A 27858-nucleotide genomic window follows, 5' to 3' on the forward strand; every position below is an offset into this window, starting at 1 on the left:
AGTGATGTTATATTCTTTTACTCTAATTTCTGACAGTATTTCATTTCTACTAAGTGCTGATTATGACAGTGTCCCATGTGGCCCTGTCTTGTGAATAATCCCATGTGAATATTGCCCATGCCAGTTGGCACCATGTATATGTGTGATTTTATCTGATGTGTTTTTACAATACAAAAGTTATTTTTATAATAACCTTGTGTGGAGTCTCTTTTGTGGTGTGCCTAGTATGTTGTTGCTGTTGTGCGCTGCGCAAATGCTTTACACATTGCCTCCGAGTTTAGCCTTACTGCTTGAGCCAAGCTACCAAGGGGGTGAGCAGGGGTTATCTTGGCGTGTGACTTCCTTGCCCTGACTAGAATGGTGGTTTCTGCCTGGCTTTGGTGTCAGCCTTAGCCTACCAGAAATAGCCAGTTCTAACAATTTTCATAGGGCGGTCAAACTCACTTTTAGCCCGAACGGATGAATGGATTTCCACCAAACTTTGCAAAATTGTAGGGACTGGTAGCCCAAGGTGCCTTTGCTATGTCTCAAGATATGTGCGCCAGTGGATTTTGAGTGATTTAGGTTAAAAAATATATATATATCTATAAGCGCGCCCCGGTACGCGCACCGGGGAGTGCACCGGGTGCGCTACGCGACTTGCGCACGGAAAGCTGATTGGCTCTCGGGTGTCTGTAAACAATAGAAACAGTCCGGAGCGGCCGCCATATTGTGTCTTGGTAGGATCGAGACACAAGAGGTGGCAAAAACAAAGGGGTAAATGACCATAAGGGGGCTGGGTAGACCTCCCCTGACCCCCTAGGTTTGATGTGGGAGCCATAAAAGGGCCCCGCGGGGCAAAAAAAAAAAAAAATTGATTTTCGCGGGGGGAGCGCCAGGTACGCGCACCGGTGAGCGCACCGGGGAGCGTACCATGGGGAAAAAGAATGACAGTTTTTAAAAAAAATAGCTGTTTTAAAAAAATGTTCTTTTTGTTGTTTTTTAAAAATTTTTATTTAAGTACCTACATGTAGGTACCAATGCAGAGTCGTAAATTTAATGTACACCGTCTCCTCGGTAGATATCTTGCATGTTGTTATAGAAGTTATTGTGGTATATGGAATTCATACCATAGTGTGTCAGGAAAGCAGAAACAGATATTTTAAGCAATCCCTGAGAAGTTCTAGGGGATCATGGGTAATCTATCCTGTTCCCTTATGATGAAAAAGAGATGTAAAATACACATTGGAGATAATATAGTGGGAGAAAGGCAGTAACTATGAGTAAACTTACTATGTAACACAAAAAAGTTGCATAATATACTATAAGTCTCACTTTATAATATAAACATTTTGGTACTACTTCATGAAATACATATTAAAATGAATAATGTCTCAAACAATTTTTAATTATTAAATATAAATTTATTCTTCTGATTCTTTTTCAAAATTTAATAAAACTTCTAACATAATATCGTCCAGAATTTCTTCATAATCATTAGTACATGATTCTATTTGTTCCAAAGATTCTAGTAACTGTTGGTCGAAAGAGTCATCCATGAAATTAAATTCATATTTTTGTACTTCTGGATTTTCCACCTTTACTTCCAAAGAAATAACAGTTGATTGTTTTTCTCCTTCCATTTTTTTGCTGTAAATTGCATAAAAAATAAATATATCATTAGAGTTAGTGCACTGTTGGGTTTAAGTTCAGACAGGTACTTTTGAGTTTTTAACAGTGAAGTTGTCTTTGGGCAGTGTATGGTTTCAGGCAGGAAGTAGAACTTTTAAAAAGTGCCTGTGATGAAGCCTAAGTAAATTCATAATTATACCAGAGAAGCCTAACTCAATTCATAATAATAACAGAGAAGCCTATCTCAATCTCTAACTCTTACAGAGGGACAGTATATAACTATCAGAAAACGTTTTCCCAAATTAACTTAAAGTGCATAACATAGTTCTCCTTTCAAATTAACAACTTACCTTTTTCAAAGTAGTTGAAGTTTTCTGTCAAAATTCTTTCCAAATGTACCTTAGGTAGTATTAGTCAAAATGGCTGTGTTTCCCTCTCATTTTTCATATATATTCATGTACTTAACCAATCAAATGTCAGCAAAAAAAAGTACAAAATGTAAGTAACATTTTAATTGGTAGAAAATTCAAAAAGTTTCATATGTGTTTTTGTCATGTAATTTACCTCAGGATATTTAGACAGGGCTACAGCCCAAATGGCTCAATGGAATACCACCAGATTTGGGTAAATGGTATGGACTGCCATGTAGTAGGGCCTATTCTATATTTGGTGTAAGTGTCTCCAGTGGTTTTTATGTAAATTACTTTCCCACATTTTTTTAGGGAGCGCTTACCGATGCGCGCCCCGGTACGCGTACCGGGAGCACTACGGGAGTCCGCCATTTTGTGTTTCGGTTGATTTGAGACACAAGATGGAGGACAAACAATGTTGGGAATAGGCAGAAGGGGGCACGGTAGACACTTCCTGACACTCTAGGTTTTCTGAGGGGGGTTTAGGAGGCCCATTTATGCCCCCCCCCCCCCCCAAAAAATTTAAAATTTTTCACGGGGGGAGCACCCGGTACGTGCAACGGGAAGCGTACCGGGGAGCGTATCAGGGAGCGTACTTTGGTGAAAAATAGTGAAAAAAGTCAGAAAAAGAAAATCATTTTGAATGATCAGAGGTAGGGTATCCCTGAAAAGAGCTTTTGGGTTCTGTGGCTGATTTAAGTACCTACAAGTAGGTTCCAATGCACAGTCTTAAATTCAGGAGGAATATTCTATTCCCCTCATCTGAGAAGTGCACACCATCTCCTCTGTAGATGTCTTGCATGTTGTAACGCAAGTTATTGTTGTATATTGAACCCATTCCATAGTCTCTCATGTAAGCAGAAACAGATTTATTCACATGTTTCTGTGCTTTCTCAAATTGTGGACAAAATTGGTTGTACCAGTTTCATTTCTGTCTTTGGCATATATTGGAATATACCAAGGCAGTTTGTGGAAAAAGTGCCATCAATTGATCAAAGGTGTCCTTTAAAAGCATTTCCAGACCAACCCCTGTCAAAGTGCCCAAGTCATTTTCACCACAGTGCACTATTAAGAGGTCAGGGTTTGGCAGATGCAAAAAGGTTTTCACCAATGGTATCAATTGGTGACATCTCAATCCTCTCTGGCCAATCCACTTGATTTCCACATTTGATAAATCAAGGTTGTGAAAATTTCTGCTAGCTGCATACCTTTGAGCCCAGTGGATGTAGCTATGTCCAATAATCCACACAGAATACATGATGAGAGAAGGGTCTGGTGCAGTCAGATGAAGTGTGGGAATGAAATGGCAGTTGGAACAGTAGGAGTTTACAAAAAAAATAATTGTGGAGTTTCTCTGCTCTTGAATCACAAGCAATGACTGGTGGATTCAGTTAGTTGAAAACTGAAAGTTAGGGTGCATGGTTGTGTTGTGTGAAAGAAGCAATTTAAATGGTTAAGAAAAAAGTCAATTAAAGCAATAATGCCCTGGATAAGCTGGTGTATTGAGAGGTAAAACATCCTTCTTGACTTAATTTGCAACATTGTAGAATAAACTTTTGAACCTGAGAGTTCAGTTAGGAGAGAGTTGCTATGGTAACAGGTAGAAAGATCTGAGAGGGGGTAGGGTGTTGGTTTGAAAATAGTGAGGGAAGAGTTTTGATTGGTTGAATTGAGGCATATGTGTGTAGAATTAGAGGTTTTCTGTGCCAGTCTTGGTTTCAGTGTATTGAGTGCACACCTTTTGCTCTGCTAAAGAAAAATTGGTGTGTGTGTCTGACACTGTTCTCAATCTCCCAAAGCATTTGTAAAGGTAAGTAAAGATTCATTTAATTTAGATAGAGACTTGTTTGCTCTATGGAGAAGATTTGGAAGCAGATAGTGAAGTTTCAGTAGTGAAATTGAATGCTTGTACATAGGACTTGTACTGTGTTTGTAAAAAGGTTTTTAAAAAACGATTTTGGGGTAAAAGAATGGCTTTTATATTTTTGAGAAGCAAATAATATTTTCTGCCTCTGTAAAGAAATATATTTGAACCTTTTAGAATTATGCCACCTGCGTTACCTCAAATTAGGAGGCAGATTGAGATAGAGATAGAGGAATTGTTTTTTGTGAAAAAGTGAAGTTTCAGTAGTGAAATTGGATGCTTGTACATAGGACCTGCGCTGTGTTTCTAAAATGTTATTCAAAAAACAATTTTAGGGGCAAATCAATTGTATTTACATTTGGGCCTTATTTATGATTGCCTTGTGCCGCCGGTGCGTCACTTTTAACATGGGAAAAAAGTGATGCACCGGTGGCGCAAGGCCTTCATAAATAAGGCCCTGAGTTTCTTTGCTGTTGGTTTGTGTCTTGCTTTTTGATAATGCTTGCTATCAACATTTGCAAGATAGAGGATTTGTATTTTGTGAAATAGTGAGGTTTCAGTAGTGAAATTGAATACTTGTACATAGGACCTGCGCTGTGTTTCTAAAATGGTATTCGAAAAACGATTTTAGGGGCAAATCAATGGTATTTACATTTGGGCCTTATTTATGATTGCCTTGTGCCGCCGGTGCGTCACTTTTAACAAGGGAAAGAAATGACGCACCGGTGGCACAAGGCCTTCATAAATAAGGCCCTGAGTTTCTTTGCTGTTGGTTTGTGTCTTGCTTTTTGATAATGCTTGCTATCAACATTTGCAAAATAGAGGATTTGTATTTTGTGAAATAGTGAGGTTTCAGTAGTGAAATTGAATGCTTGTACATAGGACCTGCGCTGTGTTTCTAAAATGTTATTCAAAAACGATTTTAGGGGCAAATCAATGTTATTTACATTTGGGCCTTATTTATGATTGCCTTGTGCCGCCGGTGCATCACTTTTAACATGGGAAAAAAGTGCCGCAACCGGTGGCGCAAGGCCTTCATAAATAAGGCCCTGAGTTTCTTTGCTGTTGGTTTGTGTCTTGCTTTTTGATAATGCTTGCTATCAACATTTGCAAGATAGAGGATTTGTATTTTGTGAAATAGTGAGGTTTCAGTAGTGAAATTGAATGCTTGTACATAGGACCTGCGCTGTGTTTTTAAAATGTTATTCAAAAAACGATTTTGGGAGCAAATCAATGGTACTATCTAATCCTTGTCAATAATGTAAAACCAATTCATGTGCTCAAAATATTTTTTAACAATAACATTTAAAAAACAGAGATAAGGTCATATGTATAAGCATTATAGTGTTTATATTGTTTACTTATTGTCATTGCTTTGTTGTTTGCTAATAGTGGTCTATAATGTGTTTTTATTTTTTTTTGCTTACCACAGATTTAAATCAACATTTCAATAGTAAGGAAATATGCCCTCAAGGCAGAGGAGAAGGAAAGATGCTATGCGGAAAAAAACAAAACAGCAACAGAATTAAAGCAGTGTCCTACAACAAATACTACAAAAAATGCCAAAAAAGCTCCTGGGAAGACAACAAAGTCTTTTTTTCGGACCATATGTAGACTTAAAAAAAATGATAATGTACATGTGAATTTACAGAAGGAGAGAGCAAATTTGAAGAGAAAGGAGAGCCCCCCCCAAAATCTTACTACTGCAGCAGGAGACAATAATATGTATAGGAATAAAAGGCAAAATGAATTTAGGGACATTCGTAAACGAATGTTTCGCAATAGGGTAGTTTTAAATTTATTAAAAAACATTAAGAAAGGTACACAGAGAGCTGCTTTTTATAAGAAAAAGAAAATGTAGAGAAGATTGTTGATCAAGCTTTTGAAGTTAAGAACAAATTATTTATTTTAGTAATCAATAGAATTAGGACACTTAACAAGACAATTGATGTTTTCAAATCAAACAGTAGAACCAAAAGAGTAATTAATCAAACTAATTTTTGTAAAGTTTTTTTCTGGAGAATGGATGCATAGTTCAAGTTGTGAGCCATTTTTTAATGAGGAGAGAAACTTTCTGGAGAATGATTTGGTGCATGCAGTTGACACCAGTGGTCGAGCATATGAGGTGAAAGACGGTTGTCCGATTGAGAAAGAGAAACTTGTGTCTAGAGATGTAGAAGAGGTATTAAGTGATGAAGTTTTAGGAAGACGTACTAAGGGTCCAGTGTACAATTAGAAGTGTAGTAGTATTTGTAGTGTGCGACAGGAATCCATCGATGTGCTTCGTAATTTCTTACGTACATATAGTAAGAAAAGTCTAAAACAGAAAATGAAGATGTTGCAAGACTTAGATCCTTGCAGAGTGAGAGAAAACACAGGTTTGCATGGACATTCATTGGCTTGTCTTTCTAGAAAAGTATGTCAGAGTGTTTTTCATCATTTTAGGATGATAGCAGTGCATCATAACATTTATTTTTATTTATGTTATTTTTGTGAAAAAGAGGACAGTGTAGAAATTGACACAGTAATACAAGGTAATGTTGAAGACAATGTACAGATTTCAAGTATAGAAAAGTTTGACCAGGAAATTAGCAAGTTTCAGTTGAAATCAAGTGAAAGGCCTAATTTTACTTGTGTGTGTTGTCGACGGACTCATTGTAAGATTCAGACTAGGTTAGTTGATTTATATGCAAAAAGTGAAATGGAAAATAATAGTGAATGGAGGAATTTTGCAACTTATTTGTTGGTGGAAAATTCTTTTGATTTGAGTTTTGATCAGCGTAATTGTAAATATTGTTATAATAAATTAAATGAAAACAGAATGCCTGCTAGAGCTGTTTATAATAATCTGGAGTTGGTATACATTCCTTCTGAATTGATGGATTTAAATACATATGAATCTATTTTGATTCAATGTGTCCATCCTTTTCAGGCAATTGTTTGCATGGAGCCTAAGATAGGGAAATTGCCTCCTTCAGATTTACAGAGAGGATTAAAGGGAAGAGTTGTTTATTTGCCTCTAGATTTCAAGAAAAATATTGATGTAATTGGTGTAGAAAAAGTAGAAGAGGAACCTTTAGTTGTTCTTGTTAATAAAGTTCCGACAAAGAGTAAGTAAATCTGGCAAGATTTAGTGGACGTTAGGAAAGTCAAAAAGGCAACGTTGTATTTGGTCAAAAACAATGAGTACTGCAAACATGTATGTGTTGAAGCAGAGGAAATAGTTACAGAAGAAGACAGTGATTGTTCAGCCGGTCAAATTGAAAAAGTTGATGTGTCTAGAGGTGAACAAATATATGAACATTATACTGTTCATCCTTTGCATTCCAAAGAAGTAATGGAGAATGCAATTGACTGGTTTCAAATGAAAGCAGCAAACGGAAGTCACATTAGTGTATGGGAAGAAAGTTTGGATGCTCGTTGTTTTCCACAGCTATTTCCAACAGGTCGAGGTGGACGATATGATGATCGACCAGTTCAAATTCCTGCTTCTGAATACCAGACTTTAAGATTATATGCTGAAGATTCAAGGTTTTGTCAATGCATTCCATATTTGTTTCATCTACTGTTTGAAAGTGACTTGTCTGGACTTTCATATGCAGTAAATCATATACTGAAAAGTGTAGCACATCTGCAAAATGTTTCGGCGAGGGACTTTATGGAGAAAGTCAATCTGCAAGATAATATTTTGGAATCTCATCTAATCAATCTCATGGCATGTCAGCGTGGTACAAACGAGTATTGGTACCATTGTCATGGGGAATTGAAATGTATGCTAAGCAACTTCGGAACTCCTACATGGTTCCTCACTCTTAGCTGTGCTGAGTATGCATGGGACGACTTACTTGAATTTCTACGCGAGGCAAATGCTAATATACCATATATAGAATTGAAAACACCAGGAGAACTGTGTTCTTTGGATCCAGTGAATGTATGCAGATATTTCAATCAAGATTTGAAGCTATGATGTCTGTTATTACCAATAAAAAAATCCTCCTCTTGGAGAGGTTTTGGATTTCTTTTGGAGAAAGGAGTATCAAGCGAGAGGTGCTCCTCATATACATATGTTGTTGTGGATTAAAGATGCACCCAAATTTGGATCAGATTCAGATGAAACAGTGATGAGTTTCATTGAAGAGTATTCAACATGTGCTGTTCCGAAAACTACTGAAGAAAACAATTTAAGGCAACAAGTTTTACGTTTTCAATCCCATCGTTGTGGGAAGTGCTGTCGTCGAAAATTCAAAAACAAGGAAAAGTTCTACACAAAATGTTGTTTTGCGTTTCCAAGACCAGTGATTTCTAAGGGAAGAGTAAATAATGTGATGTCTTCTCTACGACATACTATGACGAGGACATCACCAAAAAATACGTACAATTTGAAAAGAAATGAAGAGTCCAAGTACATCAACGACTACAATTCAGTGATTTTGTCCATGTGGAATGCTAACATGGATATTCAGTTCATTGCTGACAACTCTATTGCTGTGGCTCGATATGTGACATCTTACATCACAAAAAAAGAAAAGACAGAACTAAAGGAAATGTGGGAGGACATTTCACATGAAAAGAGTCTAAGCAAGAAATTATACAGTTACAGTCTGAAGATGTTGTCGCATCGAGAAATTGGAGCATATGAATGTTCTGATCGGTTATCATCAGCAAGTCTCTATGCCAAATCTAGAACAGTAATTTGGGTGAGTCTAGGTCTTGCTGCAACACGAAACCGAGTTTTGAAATCTGTACAAGAAATAGAGTATTTGGCGGAGAAAGAACCAAATAGTACAGATATTTTGAAGACAAACATGTTGGCTACATACTATCCAAATAGAAGTATTCACCTTGAGAACACTTGTTTGTATGAAGTTCTGTAAAACTACAGTTATAAAAGGAACATCACAGAAGATATCAATAATGGAAAATATGCTGTCATTGGGTATGAAGGATGTCTAGTGAAGCAGAGAAAAGGCCATTTGATTAATCATCAAAAATTGAGTTGTGAATCTCCAGACAAAAGAGAATTTTACTATTTAGCTCTTTTGCAACTCTTTAAGCCATGGCGTACAGAAGAGGAACTACTTGGAGATTTTCTCTGTTACGAAGATTCTTTTAATGCAACCAAGGATACCAGGGGCAATCCCACAAAGAAATATTCTTTTGGAAATGTTACCATGATCCGCCACATGGAGAGGTGGCATCCCAATAATTTAGCCCAGGCTGAAGTCCAGGAACTTCGAAACAACCCACCCCCTGTGGCCTGCACTTCCTCTACTGTACCCTCACTTTCTGGTCCTGAAGAACGCCAAATGGTGGTAAATATTCAGCACAAATTTGGCAACCTCAAATTTGTTTGCATTTTCTGTGGCAAAACATTATGCTATGGTGAACTTAGTGTCACCTTAATAAATAATGCTGTAGACAACCACCAATGCAGCAAGAAAAGGAAACAGTAATTATTTTCTTTTTTTTCTCCTGTTGAGCCATTTCCAATTCCCTGTTTTTTGTTTGTTCCCTTAAAAAAACCCCAAAAATATAAAATTGTTCAAATATACAAAAAAAAAAAAAATGTTCAGAAAAATAATAAAAAATATATAAAACAACAAAAAGAATTTTAAAAAAAGTTCTTTTCAGAACTACCTCCCATTTATAAAATATTGCCGAAAATTTTAAACTCTGGCATTCCTTTTTCTCTTTTGTGTGCTTCCCGGGCGCTCCCCGGTGCGCGTACCGGGCGCTCCCTCCGCAATAATCGGAAAAAAAATTTTTTTTTTTTGCCCCGCGAGGCCCTTTTATAGCCCCTACATCAAACCTAGGGGATCAGGGTCGGTCTACCCTGCCCCTTTATGGTCATTTCCACCTTTGTTTTGGCCACCTCTTGTGTCTCGATCCTACCGAGACACAAGATGGTGGCCGCTCCGGACTGTTTCGAATGTTTACAGACACCCAAGAACCAATCAGCTTTCCGTGCGCAAGTCGCGTAGCGGACCCGGAGCGCTCCCAGGAGCGCGTACCGGGGCGCTGCCATAGATATATATATTTTTTTTAACCTAAATTACTCAAAATCCACTGAAGCACATATCTTGAGACATAGCAAAGGCACATCGGGCTACCAGTCCCTACAATTTTGCCAAGTTTAGTGCAAATCCATTCAGCCGTTCCGGCTAAAAGTGAGTTTGACCGCCCTATGGAAATTAACATGGGGAAAACACGTTTTGGGGCCCCCCTTTTATCTCGGCCCCCGCTTGATGAATCCCCCCCAAAGTTTCAGGGAAGGAGCTTGGCGCCGCGAGGCCATTTTGAGGACATTTTCAGGCAGATTTGACAACCGGCGCCAAAGTCATTCCAAATAGAATTTTGAGATTTAACATTGAAAAAAACCCTAACTATAACTACCTACTGCTGACTGCCAGTAGGTAATATATATATTACCTACTGGAGGTCGCCAGTAAGTAGTTATAGTTAGGACCTAGTTTCCATAGGAAATCTGCAACATTCTATTTGGAATAACTTTGGCGCCCGTGGATGAATCTTCACAAATTTGTCCAAGAAATTCGCCTGCCACGCTCTGCTCTTTCCCTGAAAGTTTGGGGGTGATTCCTGAAGCAGGGGCAGAGAAATAAGGGGGGTTCCAAAATGTGTTTTCCCCTTGCTATTTTCCATAGGACCTTTAGCCAGGGCTACAGCCCGAATGGCTGAACCGAATTACATGAAATTTGGCAAAAAGGTAGAGTTCTGTTCGCAGATCACGCTTCTTGTAAAAAGGTGTAAATCCATTTAGTAGTTCCTGAGAAAATCAAAAGTAAAATGATAGATATATCTATAGGCGCTTACTGTATGCATGTAGTAGGCGTACATGTCCGCGTACGGTACTCGTACGTATGCGTACCTTTCTGAGCAAGAGCTGCATGCTGATTGGATGCCAACTGTCTATCAACACAAACCAGTACGTTTTGGCAGTCATTTTGTGCCTCGGTAGACTGAGGCACAAGAAAGCAGAAAAACAAACGTGTAGAACGCAAAAAGGGGGCAGGGTAGAAACACCCTGACCCCCTAGGCCTGCTCAGGGGGTCCCACAAGGACCCCCAAGTTCTCCCCCAAAATTGTTTTTATCCCATAAAATCATGGGGTATGCGTACGTATGCGTACGAAAGCTTACCTTTGCGAGTAGGAGCTGCATGCTCATTGGCTGTCAACACTCCAAACAAGGAAGTGTTGCTAGCCATCTTGTGCTCGGTAGAGCGAGGCACAAGAAAGCAGAAAAACAAACATGTAGAATGCAAAAAGGGGGCAGGGTAGAAACACCTTGACCCCCATGGCCCCCAAATGTTTTTTTTCAAAAATTGCGGGGTACGCGTACGTACGCATACGTATGCGTATGTTCGCGTACCCCGCAACAAAAAACAGTCTGCTTTTTTTCCAATTACCCCCCGGGGGACCAAATCCCGGGTGCAAAGTGAAAAAAGAAGTGTAGGGGGTCCCAATCCCCCCACACTTTTCCAGGGACCGACACCCCCGGGGCAAAGTAATTATTTTAGACCTCTCTGCAATGCAGCCCCCTGGCGCATACTGGAGGCTCCTGGTGGGCTAGTTTGCCCGCAGGGTCCCCCAGTATGCAAGGGGAATTAGTTCCCCCTCTTCAAACGTGCACGGGGCTGTGTTGCAGAGAGGTGTAAAAAGGGGGTTAGCCTCATTACACCTCTCTGCAATGCAGCCCCCTCGGCGCATACTGGAGATTCCTGGTGGGCTAGTTGGCCCCAAAGGACCAACAGTATGCAAGGGAAATTAGTTCCCCCTCTGCAAATGCGCCCGGCGGCTGCATTGCAGAGAGTTGTAAAAATCTAAAACACACCACAGGGCGTGTTTGCACACATGTTACCTCAGGCCCCGCCCCCTTCCTTCACTATTGAGCAAAATATTCCTGTAAATTCTGCCGAACTACGAATTCCAATTTACTCCCCTGTTATCACAAGAAACGTAAGTGCTAAATCTTTGAGTGCACTACTAATCCTGAAAAGTCATTTTAACCATATTTACAGTAACTTGAATTTCCTTCCAAAGGCTAACATTGACTGGTTTCACTTGGAAATTTTTCTTAGTGTGGAGTTTTGGAACTTAAAAAAATTCCTCTAAAATCAGCCAAACTAAGAATTCCGATTTACTCACCTGTTATCAGGAGAGACCTCAGTGCTGCATCTTTCAGCTCACTACTATTCCTGAAAAGTAAATGTAACTGTACTTACCAGTAACTTGAATTTCCTTCCATAGGATATCATTTCCTGATATATAAAATATATATAAATTTAAAAAATAAATAAATAAAAAAATAAATATTACAATGTCAATATATTTAAAAAATATATTTTTTTCAAAGTATATAAAAAATATGTAATGTAATTTAAAAGATAAAATATCTAAAAAAATAATTTAAAATAATGTAGTAAATTAGTATAAAAAATATAACAATTAATACATTTAAAAATTATCATTTACAAAAGCTTTGAAATTCACTGAAAAAAACATAGGTTTCAGCCACCTGATAGTTAGGAATTAGCATTTAAAAAACCTTAGAAATTCACTGAAAAAACCATAGGTTTCAGCCACGTTACAGGTAGGAATTAGCATTTAAAAAACCTTAGAAATTCACTGAAAAAAACATAGGTTTCACACACGTTATAGTTAAGAATTAGCATTTAAAAAACCTTAGAAATTCACAAAAAAACATAGGTTTCACACATGTTATAGTTAACTGGACATTTCACTCATACAAAACCATTGAAATTCCCATGTTATAGTTAGTTCAGCGAACTATAACTCGCGCGACCGCAATGCACTGCTGATGATGTCACATATTACATCACTCATGACATGGTCAGTGACATCACTCATGACATCACTGATCGTACCAATTCGGTAATACTTACCGATTAATTACCTGCATAGCATTTACAGATTCTAAAATACCGAATCAGTAAAATTCGGTATTTTAGAATCGGTAAATGTAGTTTACCTACATCTAGCCCTTGGAGACCTAATGAGACTTTAGTGTGTGGAGGGAGCGGTCTCTCCTTGAATAATATGGACACGGTCAACACCTGCATTTGTTTGTAGGATTTATTGAACAGATACATGATGGATGATGTCATCAGTGATGCCATCAATGATGCTATTAGAGATGTCACCAATGATGTCATTCAAGAAGTCCTGAGTCATGAACAGTGCTCGGTGGGGCGTAATTTATAGTAAGCAAATCACTTATAACTGGTACCATTCTTAAGTCCAACAATTTCTAACCTTCAGAAGCTCAGACTTCAACGGCAGAGGCTGTGCGGTTATGCTCACCTGCTTTTCGGAGGAGTGGAGTGGAGTTCGGAGTGGAGTTTGGACGAAAGTCATTTTAAAAATTCAGGTTGAATACATATAGAGTTGTTGTTATCTCATTAGGGTCACCAGAGCCTCAAGTTGATATGAGTAGCTCCATATTTGTTGCAAGAATGAGTGTTTGTTCATCATCCTACTTAGAGAGTGAGTGAATCATTGACTGAGGGAATGTGGATTGACCCTCTTTTAAGCTTTCTTTAGGGATAATCAGTTCAATGCAAATGTACATGCCAGTCTGGATTATTAAGGCTCCCAGATTTCCATTTTTACTGATTTTTACAAATAAATACAGACAGGAAACAATGTGGTTATCTTCTGAATTCATATTTTTAAGTGTTTTTTTGAGAGACTCTTCATGTTGTTCTTCATGAATTTCTGGCCGATTGCTGAGCAGATGGACAGCACAGGGGAGCTAAAAAGCAGGATGAACTTCCCTTAAATACAGATATTTGTTAAACATATATTTGTTTATCATGGTAATTCCAATCTGTGGGTGTTGTATTTTGTGACATTAGCTGCTTAATTTGCTAATATGTGACAAGCATCATAGTTTGGATGAATGTTTATCGGCTAAAATAAGTATGACTCCATTAATTCTCAAAACACTAATTAAATATGGAGAAAAATAAATAAGGATAAATGCAGATGGAAATGTTAAAAAAATCAATGCCATAAAACAGGGAGCCTTAATTATTATCCAGTCCTCTTCCAGGTGAGTGTGTGGGGGTCGTTGCCAGTTGAGCCAATGAGGGGTAGACATGCACATAAGTAGACTGGAGTCCAGCCAGACAAGATTGTTAAGATATAGGAATCGGTAAATAAAACGTTTATCACATTTGGTTTCCTGCTAGGCCATAAGGTGTAAAAAAATCATTAACAAGTGGAGGTTTGACATTCATGGGCTGTTGGACAGGACAAAGCAGATCAGTACATTCCTAAATTTTATATCCACTCCTTGATGTTCTTCCCTAAGTCTTGCAACTAATTCTGAATCTCCCCCTGGTGCCCTTACTCCTCCCTTTGTTGCTTCAAGTTTATCGCTCCCAGTATCCTCTCTTTTGCTTCCAAACTTTGTGCCCCTCTTGATCCCACATCCTCAAATGATGCTTCTCATATTGTTTCACTTTACTCACAAGATGTTGGACGACATGTTTGGTCCACCATACCTCATTGATCTCATCCAGTTCCGAATCATCGTCCGTACTAAATTCCATGACGCGCAAATGTTCTTCGTTGGTTTGCCCTCGCTGGTGGCTCATGTTTCTCAGTTTCTCTGACGTTTTTATCAGCCTTTCCTCAAGGCTGAGCCTTTCTCTCTCCATTTCTTCTTCAATCTGTCTCATCCTCTCCTCGCGTTCCCGTTGTCGCTTTTCTTCCTCCTTCCTTTTTCGTTTTGCATCTTCGCGTTGCTTCTTCTCTTCCTCCTCTCGCTGCAGCCGCTCTGCTTCCTCTCGTTGTTGTTTTAGTTGATCTTCTGCTTGTTTTCCTGAAAATTGAATGACAAAATATGATATAAATGGATATGCCATAACATTGTAGCATTACAATAGCATGTATATAAATGAGAATATTCTATGCCATTGCATCTTTTTATGGTTAGTTATGCTTTGTTATGCTAAGTGTTGCTGATTAATACAAAGTTTTAATTAAAGCAAGCACTTCTGACATAACACCAAAACACAGCACAGATACTGATGGTCCCAGGACAATTATTCCTATCTCTGAACATGCACAAGGTAGAATAGGGACATTTTGTTATGCCTCTTTAATGCTCCTTTGCAGAGGAGGATGTTATAATAATGGTGTGTTTATACAGTGCCTGCTTCAAGAGGGCAGAGCTGTAAAGTAAGCGCATTGCTTATGTTTTGACCTGAAATACCAAAATGACAACATTTATAAGAATATTCTGAAGCGGCAGAGAAGGATCACCTAAGTCAGGAGTGGAGTAACATGTGCCTATCTACTGAGGTGGTTTAATCAGGGCTGGAGAGGAATATTTTGCAGGCCATGCAGACCGGAAATGGGTATCACTGATTATGGCTATTTAGTTGTCATATTTGATGTCACCAGTGATGTCATCAGTAATGCAAACGGTGATCTCATAACTGATCTCATGTTTGAGGTCATATACAGGGAAGGGCAGATAGCAGAGCGAAGAATGTGTTTTTTTACACAAGAACAATAAGGTTTTTGACTGACAACATCATCCAACTCCTTACATGTAAGCAGCACTGACCCCTAACTAAGGTGTTTTCATTGAATTTCAATCTTTCAGGTTGTACAGCGCAGGAGCTCATGGGCATCAGTGGGGCTTGTCACTCATGGGCTCCATGCCTAGCAGAGGCAGAGATTGGCAAGAAAGACTTAATTTCAGTCATATCCTTGCTTCTGATTGGCCTGGTGACCATGGAGCTAATTGGGACAATTGGAAAATGCCAGTCTGTCTGCTAAGCCCATGAGATGTGGAGCTGGGGAGGAAATGGGGAACACAGAGGAGCATCTGCAGAACCTGCCATTTCCCAGGATGTCCTCCCCATCAAGGGCTAGGGCACTTCATACCACATCCCATGTCCTAGGGCTTCCACTGCCCATGGTGCAGCTGTATTGCCTAAAGCCATGGAAGCCTGTGGTTTACTCACAGGAGCCCAGGGATGATGAATTAAAGGGAAGGAGCCAGAGAATCCCACAATCGGTTGTTTCAAACAGCGTTGAAGAGTACCAAGCAGACTGTTGGAGTTGGAGGCGCCCTGATAGGTGAGCTGTAAATGCTGTAGAAGTGGTACAGTAGGCACCTTAAATAAGCAGGTTGGAATTCTGGTGTAGTAGTAAAATATGTGCAGAGTAGTCAGAGTAAAGTGGTTACAAAGTCTTGTGCGCTCTTGTCCTTAGAGGTCGTTTTATAAATATTTTCCTTTTATTTTTGATATTTGAATATAATGCAAATCCTTGTGCAACCAAGAGCTTGCTATTTCCACATCTAAGTACTTGCTACTTCTTCATACAAGCACTTGTTATTAACACATCCACACACTTGCTATTTCCACGTCCAAGCACTTGGAAATTCCAAATTCACACAATTGCTTTTTTCCTCTCCAATCCCTTGCTATTTCCACATCCATGTGCTTGTTTTTTGCATTCATTTTCAGGTTCTGAGGCATTCATAAACATCTTTCACCCACACTGTTACTTTTGGCGGGGAGTGGCTCATCTATGATATGGCTAGTCAGTGCTTTGTAAGTACAAACGCTGACATCACACATTTCCTACTGAGGTATTTATTGTTAGGATGAGGGACTAAACCCAGCAGGACCATGCAAATCTCCCTAGGGACCCCCCAACTTATAGCCTCCTTTAGTTTGGCCAAAATATCAGTCCAGTAAGGGCTCATACTTGAGCAAGACCAAGACATATGTATGAAATCTGCATCCACCTCACCGCTGCGGGGACATTGCCCTGTGTGATTTTGGTGAACTCTATTTAATGTTTGGTGGACACAATGGTATTGTATCAGTTTAAATCAGGTATTCAAACTCAATTGTTTAACCCCCTCGTTTATTAGGTCTTGCCTATTCACGTGCGCATGCGCTGCATATGAGACCTTTAGCCGTCGCTTGATTCTTTTTCGAAGCACATACTCGTGCTTGAGGCGGCATACACCTTTCAGGAGCGAGCAGGGGCTCGCCACAAGCACGAGTATGTGCTTTAAAAAACAGCAGACTGCGCACACACACACACGTACCTTCTCATTCCCTCTTTCTCCCGCGCCACCTCTCTCTCTCTGTCTGCCTCCCACTCTCAGATGGAACCTTTACAGCCCCTCCCAGGACTCGTGGACAAGGCACAAATGTAGGATAAATGTAGGAGCCCTGCTCCTAAGAAATCAGATCCTGTTTAAGCCAAGAAGAACCTCTGCCCGACGAGAAGGACCTGGAAAACTGCATGGAGGAGTACTGTCTCTGACCTGGGAGACTGGCCTGTGGTGGGTGCCTTGCTGCAAGAAGGAGAGCAGAAAGACTGAAGTGACTTTTTATCCACTTGTGCATTCTTTTAAACAATCTCCAAGGGCTTGCATGTGAGCCTGAACCCTGAACTGAGCCCCAGGACCATTGGACTCTAACCCCTTGGAAGAGAAGCTGCTGAGCGTCCTGCATTTCCCCGCAGTACTGACGAAGGAAACCGAGTGTGCCTCATGGAAATCCACTGCGCACTCTGAAGAGCTGTGTGCACTTGTCCCGCCGAGCAACGCAACTTCTACCTGGCCGAGCCGCAGCTTGCATTGTAAGGACCAGCCCCGCTGCCCGAGCACCGCGACTCCTGCCTATCCGAGCCGTAGCTTGCATCACAAGAAAGAACCCGTCCAGACCAAGCACCGCGCCTATCTGGACCCGAGCCGTAGCTCGCAAAGCAAAGAACGAACGTCGCTTGTTACTGCTCATACCCCATACGTGATACGGGTTGAGATTTGAATGAGACATGTCTAATATGAGGCCTCACTGCATCAGGGCTCATCCTGGCCCAGAGAAATGCTTTTTCCAATGTTCAATTGAGAAATAAACCCCTTTGATAGAAACCTAGAACCATCAATGAAACAAATGCTCACCAGTTACATCAGTGACAATATAAACAACACTGAATGTGCTTTAAGAAGGTATATGATTTTCCTTATGTTTGTGCTTTTCACTTCTTATTATTTCTACCTACCTGAGCCGCAGCCAGATGAGGTGTAGCATTCTCCTCCTACCTATAAGGTAAGTGGATCAGGGCTGATATTGAGAGCCCAAAGTGTATTTATTTGACATAGTTTGCGGTAAACTATAATGTGGTTACTGATATTGACATTCATTTTGATTTGTCTTTCGGTGTGGTCTGTGTCTCTGTCTGTTGGTGTAATTCTTATTACCTGGATCTCCAGTTTATACCTAGGAGGACTCATATTTACTCAAGGACGTCCAGGTGACACTTGTAAATACGTAAAGTATTAAAAAATCTTTTTCTATGTTGTTTGTTCCTAAGCAGTAGCGAGATATGGTCCTGAAGAAAGCAGCGGACACCATTATGGGTCCACTTACTGCAGAAACATGTTGACCTTATATGAATGTAGCTATTTGTTAAACCTATTATTTTTCTCCACTGGTTTTTTAAGTATTGGAAACACGTGAGGTCCCTAATAAATAATCTTCCCTCCCGGTTCTCCAATTTTAGAATTCTCACTTACTCACACACTATTATTTTCACTAACACTTTTTTACGCACTGCTTTATAGTTATCAGTCTATGGTCACCTTCCTGGAAAAAATCCACACACAGGCGCACCCACTTTTTACATCACAAGTGGCTGCAAGAATACTCTCCTTGGTGTGAGGAGGCCCAGATGATGACAAGGGGGGTACCGGATGTTAACTGATGGGTACTTTTCAGAACATGGGAGTATCCGATTGTGCTTAATTCACGTTTTGGTAAATTGCATAATTTAATTTAGAATAGAGTCACACCACAGACACTGTGTCATGGATTATGTTGTCTAGACCCGCAGTAACTTTTTGTTGTTCAGACTGTCTTTCTTCGGGGGAGGTATCTGTGCTTGGTCGTTAAATTATTTCCCCTGGGACCCTCCTTTTGACCTGTTGTTGTTAAGGAGAAGACAACTCACATGAAGATGGTGGGTTTTCCTGACTGGGCGTGGTGACCAACTGGTCCATGACAGCCAGTAGGGGTTCTCAAGAGGACCTGTAGCCAGAGGGAGAGGCCCAGGACCCGGCTTGGAAAAAAGGAGCAGGAGGCGCGGGAAGCCAGCCTCTGTAGTTCCCATGGTCCAGGAAGAAGCAGACCTTGAGGGGGATGCCCTGGAACCTAAAGGGGAACAGATAGCTGAACTGGGGGATCTGCCTGAGCTGACCCATTGGCAGCAGGAAGGAGGGCCCACCAGGGAGGAATTCTGACGAGCGCAGAAAGAATGTCCTTCTCTCATTGGTCTGCGGCAGCAGGCTGCCGACCAGGCCAGAGGTGATCAGTCTGGAACACATTTCATTTATTGGGAGAATTACCTCCTCTTTTCAGAGCCTAAGGTTGCTGAGCCTGGGTCAGCCCGTGTGCTGGTGGTACCAAGAGTTTCAGAGCCTTCCTACTGGGGCTATCGCACGATGTCCAATTGGCAGGACATTTGGGGCAAGAAAAGACCTTTGACAGGCTTGTCACCTACTTTCATTGGCCCCAAATGCGTAGAAGCTCAGACGCTCATTGTAGGACCTTCCAGACTTGCCAGGCAAGTGGAAAGAGTGGGAGGAAGCAGAAGGATCCTCTCCAGCCATTCCCTGTAGTCAGTATCCCATTCCAGCTAGTGGGAATAGATATTGTGGAGCCACTGGACCCCAGGACAGCCATAGGCATCAGGTTTATCCAGGTCCTGTTGGACCATCCCACCCGGTACCCCAAAGCCATTCCTCTGAGGTCAGTGACGGCCCCGTGGTGACACAGGCACTGATGGGAATTTTCTCCAGAGTGGGATTCCCTCAAGAGGTGGTGTCTGACAGGGGTACCAATTTCATATCCAAGTATATGAAATCTCTTTGGCAAGAGTGTGGTGTAACCTACAAATTCAGCACACCTTACCACCCCCAAGGAAATGGGTTGGTTGAGAGATTCAACCGGATCCTGAAGGGCATGATTATGGGTCTGGAAGAACACATGAGGCGCAAGTGGGACATCCTCTTGCCCATGCCTTCTCTTTGCTTACTGTGAGGTGCCACAGAAGTCTCTAGGGTTCAGCCCCTTTGAGCTCCTGTATGGCCACCCAGTGAGAGGACCTCTAAGTCTGGTCAAGGAAGGCTGAAGCAATCTCCCAGGAAACCTACCCAGAATGTATACAGTTACATGCTGGCCTTCAGGAACCATACTAGGCGTTTCAGAGCACTTGCTGAGGCAAATCTGGAAGCCAGCCAGCAGGAAATGAAGCGGCGGATTGACCAGAATGCCACTCTGGTAGAGCTTCAGCCTGGACAAAAGCTTTGGGTCCTGGCCCCTGTGGAGCCTTGCGCGCTTCAAGACAAGTGGACCGGACCCTTTGAGATTGTGGAGCGCAAGAGTCCTGTCACCTATTTGGTGGACTTGCAGTCTCCCAGGAACCCCTTGAGGGTCCTGCATGTCAACCGCCTAAAGCCCCACTTGGAGAGGTCCGAAGTGGGCATGCTCTTGGCAACAGATGATGGGACGGAGGAGGAGACTGAGCCTCTTCCTGACCTCCTGGTAGCCTCAGAGCAAGATGGGTCAGTGGATGGAGTTAGCCTCTCTCCCACCTTGACCCCTGAGCAACAGAATGACTGCCGCCAACTGCTGGGGCAGTTTTATGACCTGTTCTCCCGGATTCCTAGTGTCAGAGATTGGTGCGTCCATGATGTGGACACAGGAGACAGCTTACCTGTAAGGCACCAAGCTTACAGAGTGACTGACAGGGTCAGGGCCTGCATCAAAGAGGAGGTCTCAAAGATACTTGCTCTTGGGGTGGTTTAGTTCTCCAGCAGTCCTTGGGCCAGCCCAGTGGTCTTGGTCCCGAAGGCTGCAGCGCCGGGTGCCACACCCAAACTCTGGTTCTGTGTGGACTACAGAGGACACAATTCAGTCACCAAGACTGACGCGCAGCCCATCCCCTTGAGCTGATGAGCACATCGATCAGTTAGGGGCTGCCCCGTACCTCAGCACGTTTGATTTGACGTCTGGGTACTGGCAGATCGCCTTGACTGATTAGCCAAAGAGAGGTCAGAATTCTCCACACCAGATGGGCATTTCCAGGTTATGCCATTTGGGATGAAGAATGCCCCTGCCACCTTCCAGAGGTTGGTCAACCAGGTGTTGGTTGAGCTGGAGGAATTCAGTGCCGCCTACCTGGATGACATAGCAGTGTTCAGTGTCACATGGGAAGAGCAGCTGCGCCACTTCTGGGAAGAGTTATTGTCCCTGCGCAAGGCAGGCTTTATGATCAAGGTGAGTACGTGCCAGATCGGGAAGGATTCTGTGGTGTACTTGGGACACCAAGTTGGGAGCGGCCAGGTGGCGCCCCTACACCCAAAGATTGAAACCATCCTGGCTTTGGAACCCGCTAAAACCCAGACAGAGGTGAGGGCCTTCCTAGGACTCACTGGGTACTACAGGAGGTTTGTCAAGGGGTATGGCAACATTGTTGAACCCTTGACAAAGCTGACTTATAAGAAGCAGCCCAAGAAAGTGATCTGGACTGACGCCTGTCAGAAAGCTTTTGACACCCTGAAGACTGCCATTTGCATGGTGCCTGTGCTCCTGGCCCCTGACTTCTCCAAAGAGTTCCTTGTGCAAACAGACACTTCAGAGCATGGTGTAAGGCTGTTCTCTCATAGATGACTGAGGAGGGCTGGGACCAACCTGTAGCCTTCATCAGTAGGAGGTTACTTCCGCGAGAACAAAGGTGGAGTGTAATTGAGCGTGAGGCATTTGCTGTGGTCTGGGCATTGAAGAATCTAAGAACCTACTTGTTTGGGTCCCACTTCCGGGTTCAGACAGACCACAGGCCCCTAAGATGGTTGATGCAAATGAGGGGTGAGAATCCTAAGTTGATGAGGTGGTCCATTTTCCTACAGGGGATGGATTTCACGGTGGAACACCGCCCCTATACAGATCACGCCAATGCTGATTGTCTGTCCATATTTTTCCGCCTTAGTGATGAGAACTCCCTGGGGTAGGGTAGGTCTCCCCACATTTCAACTGGAGGGTACACGTGTTAGACCTGGCACCATTGGCGTTGGCCTCCCTTCCATTTTTGAAGCTGTTGCCTTAGGTGTTTTGCTGGTGTTAGCTGCTTAGAGCAATGTGCCACTGCCAACCAGTGCCACAGTGCAAGTGCTCCTTATGAAAAGTTTATATATAATTGATTTCTATGATTGGCTTATTTGGTTTACTGTCAGACCCCAGTAAAGTGCACCAGGAGTGCCAGGGCTTGTAAGTCCAAATGCTGCTGGTGGACCTGCAGCACTGGTTGTGCCACCCACAGAAGCAGCTTTGTAAAATGTGTCTAAGGTCTGCCATTGCTGAACCTGCCTGCAGTATGGTACTGTCATGCTGACTGCACAAGTGCACCCACTTGCCAGTCCCTAAACCTTCCCTTAACTTCATATTAGTCACCCCTATGGTAGGCCCAAGGGCAAGGTGCATTGTAAGCATAAGGTAGGACAAGCCCTGATGTGTGTGGCATGTCCTAATAGTGAATTACAGCCAATTTCGTTTTTCACGTTTGCAAGGCTACCTGTTCTCATGGGCCAGAATGGGCTGCTGGAATTATTACATCATACATTCCTAACAGACTCTGGGAATATGGTGGACAGTCAAGTTTAGTATGCCTGAAATCAGAATAATAAAATACATGTTTTAGTAAAGTTTATTTTAATATACTTTGTTAGCAAATACCACTTTTAGAAAGCTGGTCATTGCCTGCCTAGCCATTTCAGCTTTTCCTCTGCTAGGATGTATATCTGCTGTCTGGTTTCTGTGTGTGACAGGGCTGGGGCATTGCAGGAGACAGTCTGGGCTGCCAGGTGGTGAATAGAGAGATTACACCAGGATGGGTGGGAGCAGTGCCCCGTGACTCTGAATAGGGCTGTGCTCTGCCAATAAAATGCTGGCTCCACCTCCTGTGGAGCATCTGATGTCTCTGCCCTGCACACTGAAAAGACAAGCCAGAGTCTCCAAAACAAAGTGCTCCAGAACTGGGTGAAACTAGGCTCAGGCCCCCTGGCCTGCAAGAACAAAAGATTTGCTGTTTAAATGTAGGAACCCTGCTACTAAGAAATCAGATCCTGTTTAAGCCAAGAAGAACCTCTGCCCGACGAGAAGGACCTGGAAAATCTGCATGGAGGAGTACTGTCTCTGACCTGGGAGACTGGCCCGTGGTGGGTGCCTTGCTGCAAGAAGGAGAGAAGAAAGACTGAAGTGACTTTTTATCAACTTGTGCATTCTTTTAAACAATCTCCAAGGGCTTGCGTGTGAGCCTGCCCCCTGAACTGAGCCCCACGACCGTTGGGCTCTAACTCCCTGGAAGAGAAGCTGCTGAGCGTGCTGCATTTCCCCGCAGTACCGACAAAGGAAACCAAGTGCGCCTCACGGAAATCCACCGCGCACTCTAAAGAGCTGTGTGCACTTGTCCCGCCGAGCAACGCAACTTCTACCTGGCCGAGCCGTAGCTCGCATCATAAGGACCAGCCCCGCTGGCCCGAGCACCGCGATTCCTGCCTATCCGAGCCGTAGCTCGCAGCCCAAGAAAGGACCCATCCCGTCCAAGCACCGCGCCTATCTGGCCCCGAGCCATAGCTCGCAACGCAAAGAATGGACGTCGCCTTGTGCCTGCTTTCCCCCTTCGCATCGCCCTGATTGAAGCGCCCTCGCCGCTGTTCATGAACAGTTGTGGCGGGTAGCGCGGTAGGTACGCCTCGTACCTCTTTGAATCGTACCGCCGACCAGCACTGCGCTCAGACCCGGCCTCATCTCCAGGACCGGCGCAGACGCTGCAACAAAGAGCCTGCCCCCCCCCCCCACAACGCATCGCTACCCTCAAAAGTAAAGTGACTATTGAGCCCTTGGAGCCGTAGCTCGCACCACACGAGGAATGCACCGCTGCGTGGGACGTCTGGTTTTCGCACCGTCAGAAAACCAACCAAAGACCCCCAATTCTAACACACACTGATTTCTGATGAACAATTATGTGCCACAGATGATAACTATTGATCACCTTATTGATCACGTGCGAATTGTTTATGTGTAAGTGGCTGTTTTAAAAAGAGAGCCAAGACATCCATGGTATGGTAGCACAATCAATCATATCTAAGGTTTGTGGTTATCCATGTGCATTTTCTGATGTTTAGAAGATGTTTGAAATCCTGCACTGAGGATGTCTTAGAGAATGTGTACAATAGATTAACAAGTAATATTGTGCAACTCAATGTTGCCATGAAGCTCACACACCACAGAGGAACTGAAACTGTTTGTAATGTACTGAAGGCCGCAAGACTAATTTTCCATCAGCCCAGACACCTTCATGTTCGCCCCTTGCTTAAAACCCTCCATTGGCTTCCAGTGGCTAAACGCAGTGAATTTAAACTAGGCTGCATTATCTTTAAATCCCTGGCTGGCCTTGGCCCTGCTTTCATTGCTTCCCTTCTTCACCGCTATCTTCCTTCGCGCAACCTTCACTCTTCTTACTTGGCCCTACTCACTATTCCAACCTTCAACCGTAAAAAACATGGGGCCTCATTTATGAGGCCTTGCGTCAGTTTTGCGCTGCGGATGCGTCACTTTTTGTGACGCATCTGCGGAGTAAAACATGCGCCTTGTTGCGCCATATTTAAAAAGTGACGCATCTAGGTAGATGCGTCACTTTTTAGACCCCTGCGCCACATTATACCTGCGTCAGGTATAATGTATGCAGAGGGGGCGTTCCCCCGCAAAAAGCCTCGTAATAGTGACGCAGTGAAATCTATGAGATTTCACTGCGTCACTTTTAGGATGCGGTTGCGTCAAAATCTTGCGCCTGCCTCACAGCAGGCGTAAGACTGACGCAAGCCCTTTCACATGGGGCTTTTCCAATGTGAAAGGACGCATTGCTGGAGATGCGTCACTTTTGTGACACACTCCAGCAATGCGTCACTTTTGCGCTTACAGATGCGTCAGAAATACTGACGTATCTGTAAGTCCTTGCGACATGATGCGTCATACATTAAATATGACGCATCATTGGTGTCGCAAGGAGTGCGCAGTGAAAAGTGACGCATCGCTGTTTTCACGCAGCGATGCGTCACTTTTCATAAATGAGGCCCATGGTGGTCTTAGATTTTCTTTTCTTGCCCCTTCCCGCTGGAATGCACTTCCCTTGGAGCTGAGACTTACTACTTCTTACCATTGTTTTTGATCCCTCCTGAAGACTCTACTGTTCCGCCAAGCCCATGGATAACCATTCTCTTTCTTAATTATCTACACCGCTGAATGTTTGTCTACCCTGTGCTCACAGTGCCATGAAACCATTGGGTGTATGTGCGCTATAAAAGTACTTTTAACATAACATAACATAACAAAGTGGACAGAGGACTGGAAACAAGCATCCCGGTACACATTGAGGGATAAAAGCCCTCATCAGCCAGGCTAACTTGAATCCAGTGGCAAAGTGAGCAAGAGACCCACGTCTGAGCATACCCTGCCAACGGAGGACAAAAAAGAAAAACAACGGTGTCCCAGGCATCATCTTGAGGTTTTTTTAACTAAAATCCTGTAGGCCACCGTGATTGAATGACTTCCTCCTTAATGGTGGTTCAGACTTCAGGGCTAAATTCAGGTATTTTATCATCTATGGAGTAAGGAGCATGTGGCATCCTTGCTGACTGCCCTCTTCAGCCATGAAGACCTATGGTGTAAGGAGCATGTGGCATCCTTGCTGAGTGCCCTCTTCAGCCATGAAGACCTATGGTGTAAGGAGCATGTGGCATCCTTGCTGACTGCCCTCTTCAGCCATGAAGACCTATGGTGTAAGGAGCATGTGGCATCCTTGCTGACTGCCCTCTTCAGCCATGAATACCTATGGTGTAAGGAGCATGTGGCATCCTTGCTGACTGCCCTCTTCAGCCATGAAGACCTATGGTGTAAGGAGCATGTGGCATCCTTGCTGACTGCCCTCTTCAGCCATGAAGACCTATGGTGTAAGGAGCATGTGGCATCCTTGCTGACTGCCCTCTTCAGCCATGAAGACCTATGGTGTAAGGAGCATGTGGCATCCTTGCTGACTGCCCTCTTCAGCCATGAAGACCTATGGTGTAAGGAGCATGTGGCATCCTTGCTGACTGCTCTCTTTAGCCATGAAGACCTATGGTGTAAGGAGCATGTGGCATCCTTGCTGACTGCCCTCTTTAGCCATGAAGACCTATGGTGTAAGGAGCATGTGGCATCCTTGCTGACTGCTCTCTTTAGCCACGAAGACCTATGGTGTAAGGAGCATGTGGCATCCTTGCTGACTGCCCTCTTCAGCCATGAAGACCTATGGTGTAAGGAGCATGTGGCATCCTTGCTGACTGCCCTCTTCAGCCACGAAGACCTATGGTGTAAGGAGCATGTGGCATCCTTGCTGACTGCCCTCTTTAGCCACGAAGACCTATGGTGTAAGGAGCATGTGGCATCCTTGCTGACTGCCCTCTTCAGCCACGAAGACCTATGGTGTAAGGAGCATGTGGCATCCTTGCTGACTGCCCTCTTCAGCCACGAAGACCTATGGTGTAAGGAGCATGTGGCATCCTTGCTGACTGCCCTCTTCAGCCACGAAGACCTATGGTGTAAGGAGCATGTGGCATCCTTGCTGACTGCCCTCTTTAGCCACGAAGACCTATGGTGTAAGGAGCATGTGGCATCCTTGCTGACTGCCCTCTTTAGCCACGAAGACCTATGGTGTAAGGAGCATGTGGCATCCTTGCTGACTGCTCTCTTTAGCCACGAAGACCTATGGTGTAAGGAGCATGTGGCATCCTTGCTGACTGCTCTCTTTAGCCACGAAGACCTATGGTGTAAGGAGCATGTGGCATCCTTGCTGACTGCTCTCTTTAGCCACGAAGACCTATGGTGTAAGGAGCATGTGGCATCCTTGCTGACTGCTCTCTTTAGCCATGAAGACCTATGGTGTAAGGAGCATGTGGCATCCTTGCTGACTGCTCTCTTTAGCCACGAAGACCTATGGTGTAAGGAGCATGTGGCATCCTTGCTGACTGCTCTCTTTAGCCACGAAGACCTATGGTGTAAGGAGCATGTGGCATCCTTGCTGACTGCTCTCTTTAGCCACGAAGACCTATGGTGTAAGGAGCATGTGGCATCCTTGCTGACTGCTCTCTTTAGCCACGAAGACCTATGGTGTAAGGAGCATGTGGCATCCTTGCTGACTGCTCTCTTTAGCCACGAAGACCTATGGTGTAAGGAGCATGTGGCATCCTTGCTGACTGCCCTCTTTAGCCATGAAGACCTATGGTGTAAGGAGCATGTGGCATCCTTGCTGACTGCTCTCTTTAGCCACGAAGACCTATGGTGTAAGGAGCATGTGGCATCCTTGCTGACTGCTCTCTTTAGCCATGAAGACCTATGGTGTAAGGAGCATGTGGCATCCTTGCTGACTGCCCTCTTTAGCCATGAAGACCTATGGTGTAAGGAGCATGTGGCATCCTTGCTGACTGCCCTCTTTAGCCATGAAGACCTATGGTGTAAGGAGCATGTGGCATCCTTGCTGACTGCTCTCTTTAGCCATGAAGACCTATGGTGTAAGGAGCATGTGGCATCCTTGCTGACTGCTCTCTTTAGCCATGAAGACCTATGGTGTAAGGAGCATGTGGCATCCTTGCTGACTGCTCTCTTTAGCCACGAAGACCTATGGTGTAAGGAGCATGTGGCATCCTTGCTGACTGCTCTCTTTAGCCACGAAGACCTATGGTGTAAGGAGCATGTGGCATCCTTGCTGACTGCTCTCTTTAGCCACGAAGACCTATGGTGTAAGGAGCATGTGGCATCCTTGCTGACTGCTCTCTTTAGCCATGAAGACCTATGGTGTAAGGAGCAT

At 43.3% G+C, this 27858-nt stretch overlaps 1 protein-coding gene across 1 annotated transcript in view; it reads right to left on the reverse strand.

Moving 5' to 3' along the window:
• Positions 1–27858, reverse strand: part of LOC147725831 (uncharacterized) — a 166909-nt gene that overhangs the window by 81488 nt on the left and 57563 nt on the right. The window contains exon 4 of the mRNA XM_086960005.1: positions 14430–14749. Coding sequence (XP_086816131.1) covers positions 14430–14749 — 320 coding nt within the window. The remainder of the gene's footprint in view (positions 1–14429; positions 14750–27858) is intronic.

This window comes from Lissotriton vulgaris, chromosome 3_1 (genome assembly GCF_964263255.1).
Source record: "Lissotriton vulgaris chromosome 3_1, aLisVul1.2, whole genome shotgun sequence".
NCBI classification, from domain to species: domain Eukaryota; kingdom Metazoa; phylum Chordata; class Amphibia; order Caudata; family Salamandridae; genus Lissotriton; species Lissotriton vulgaris.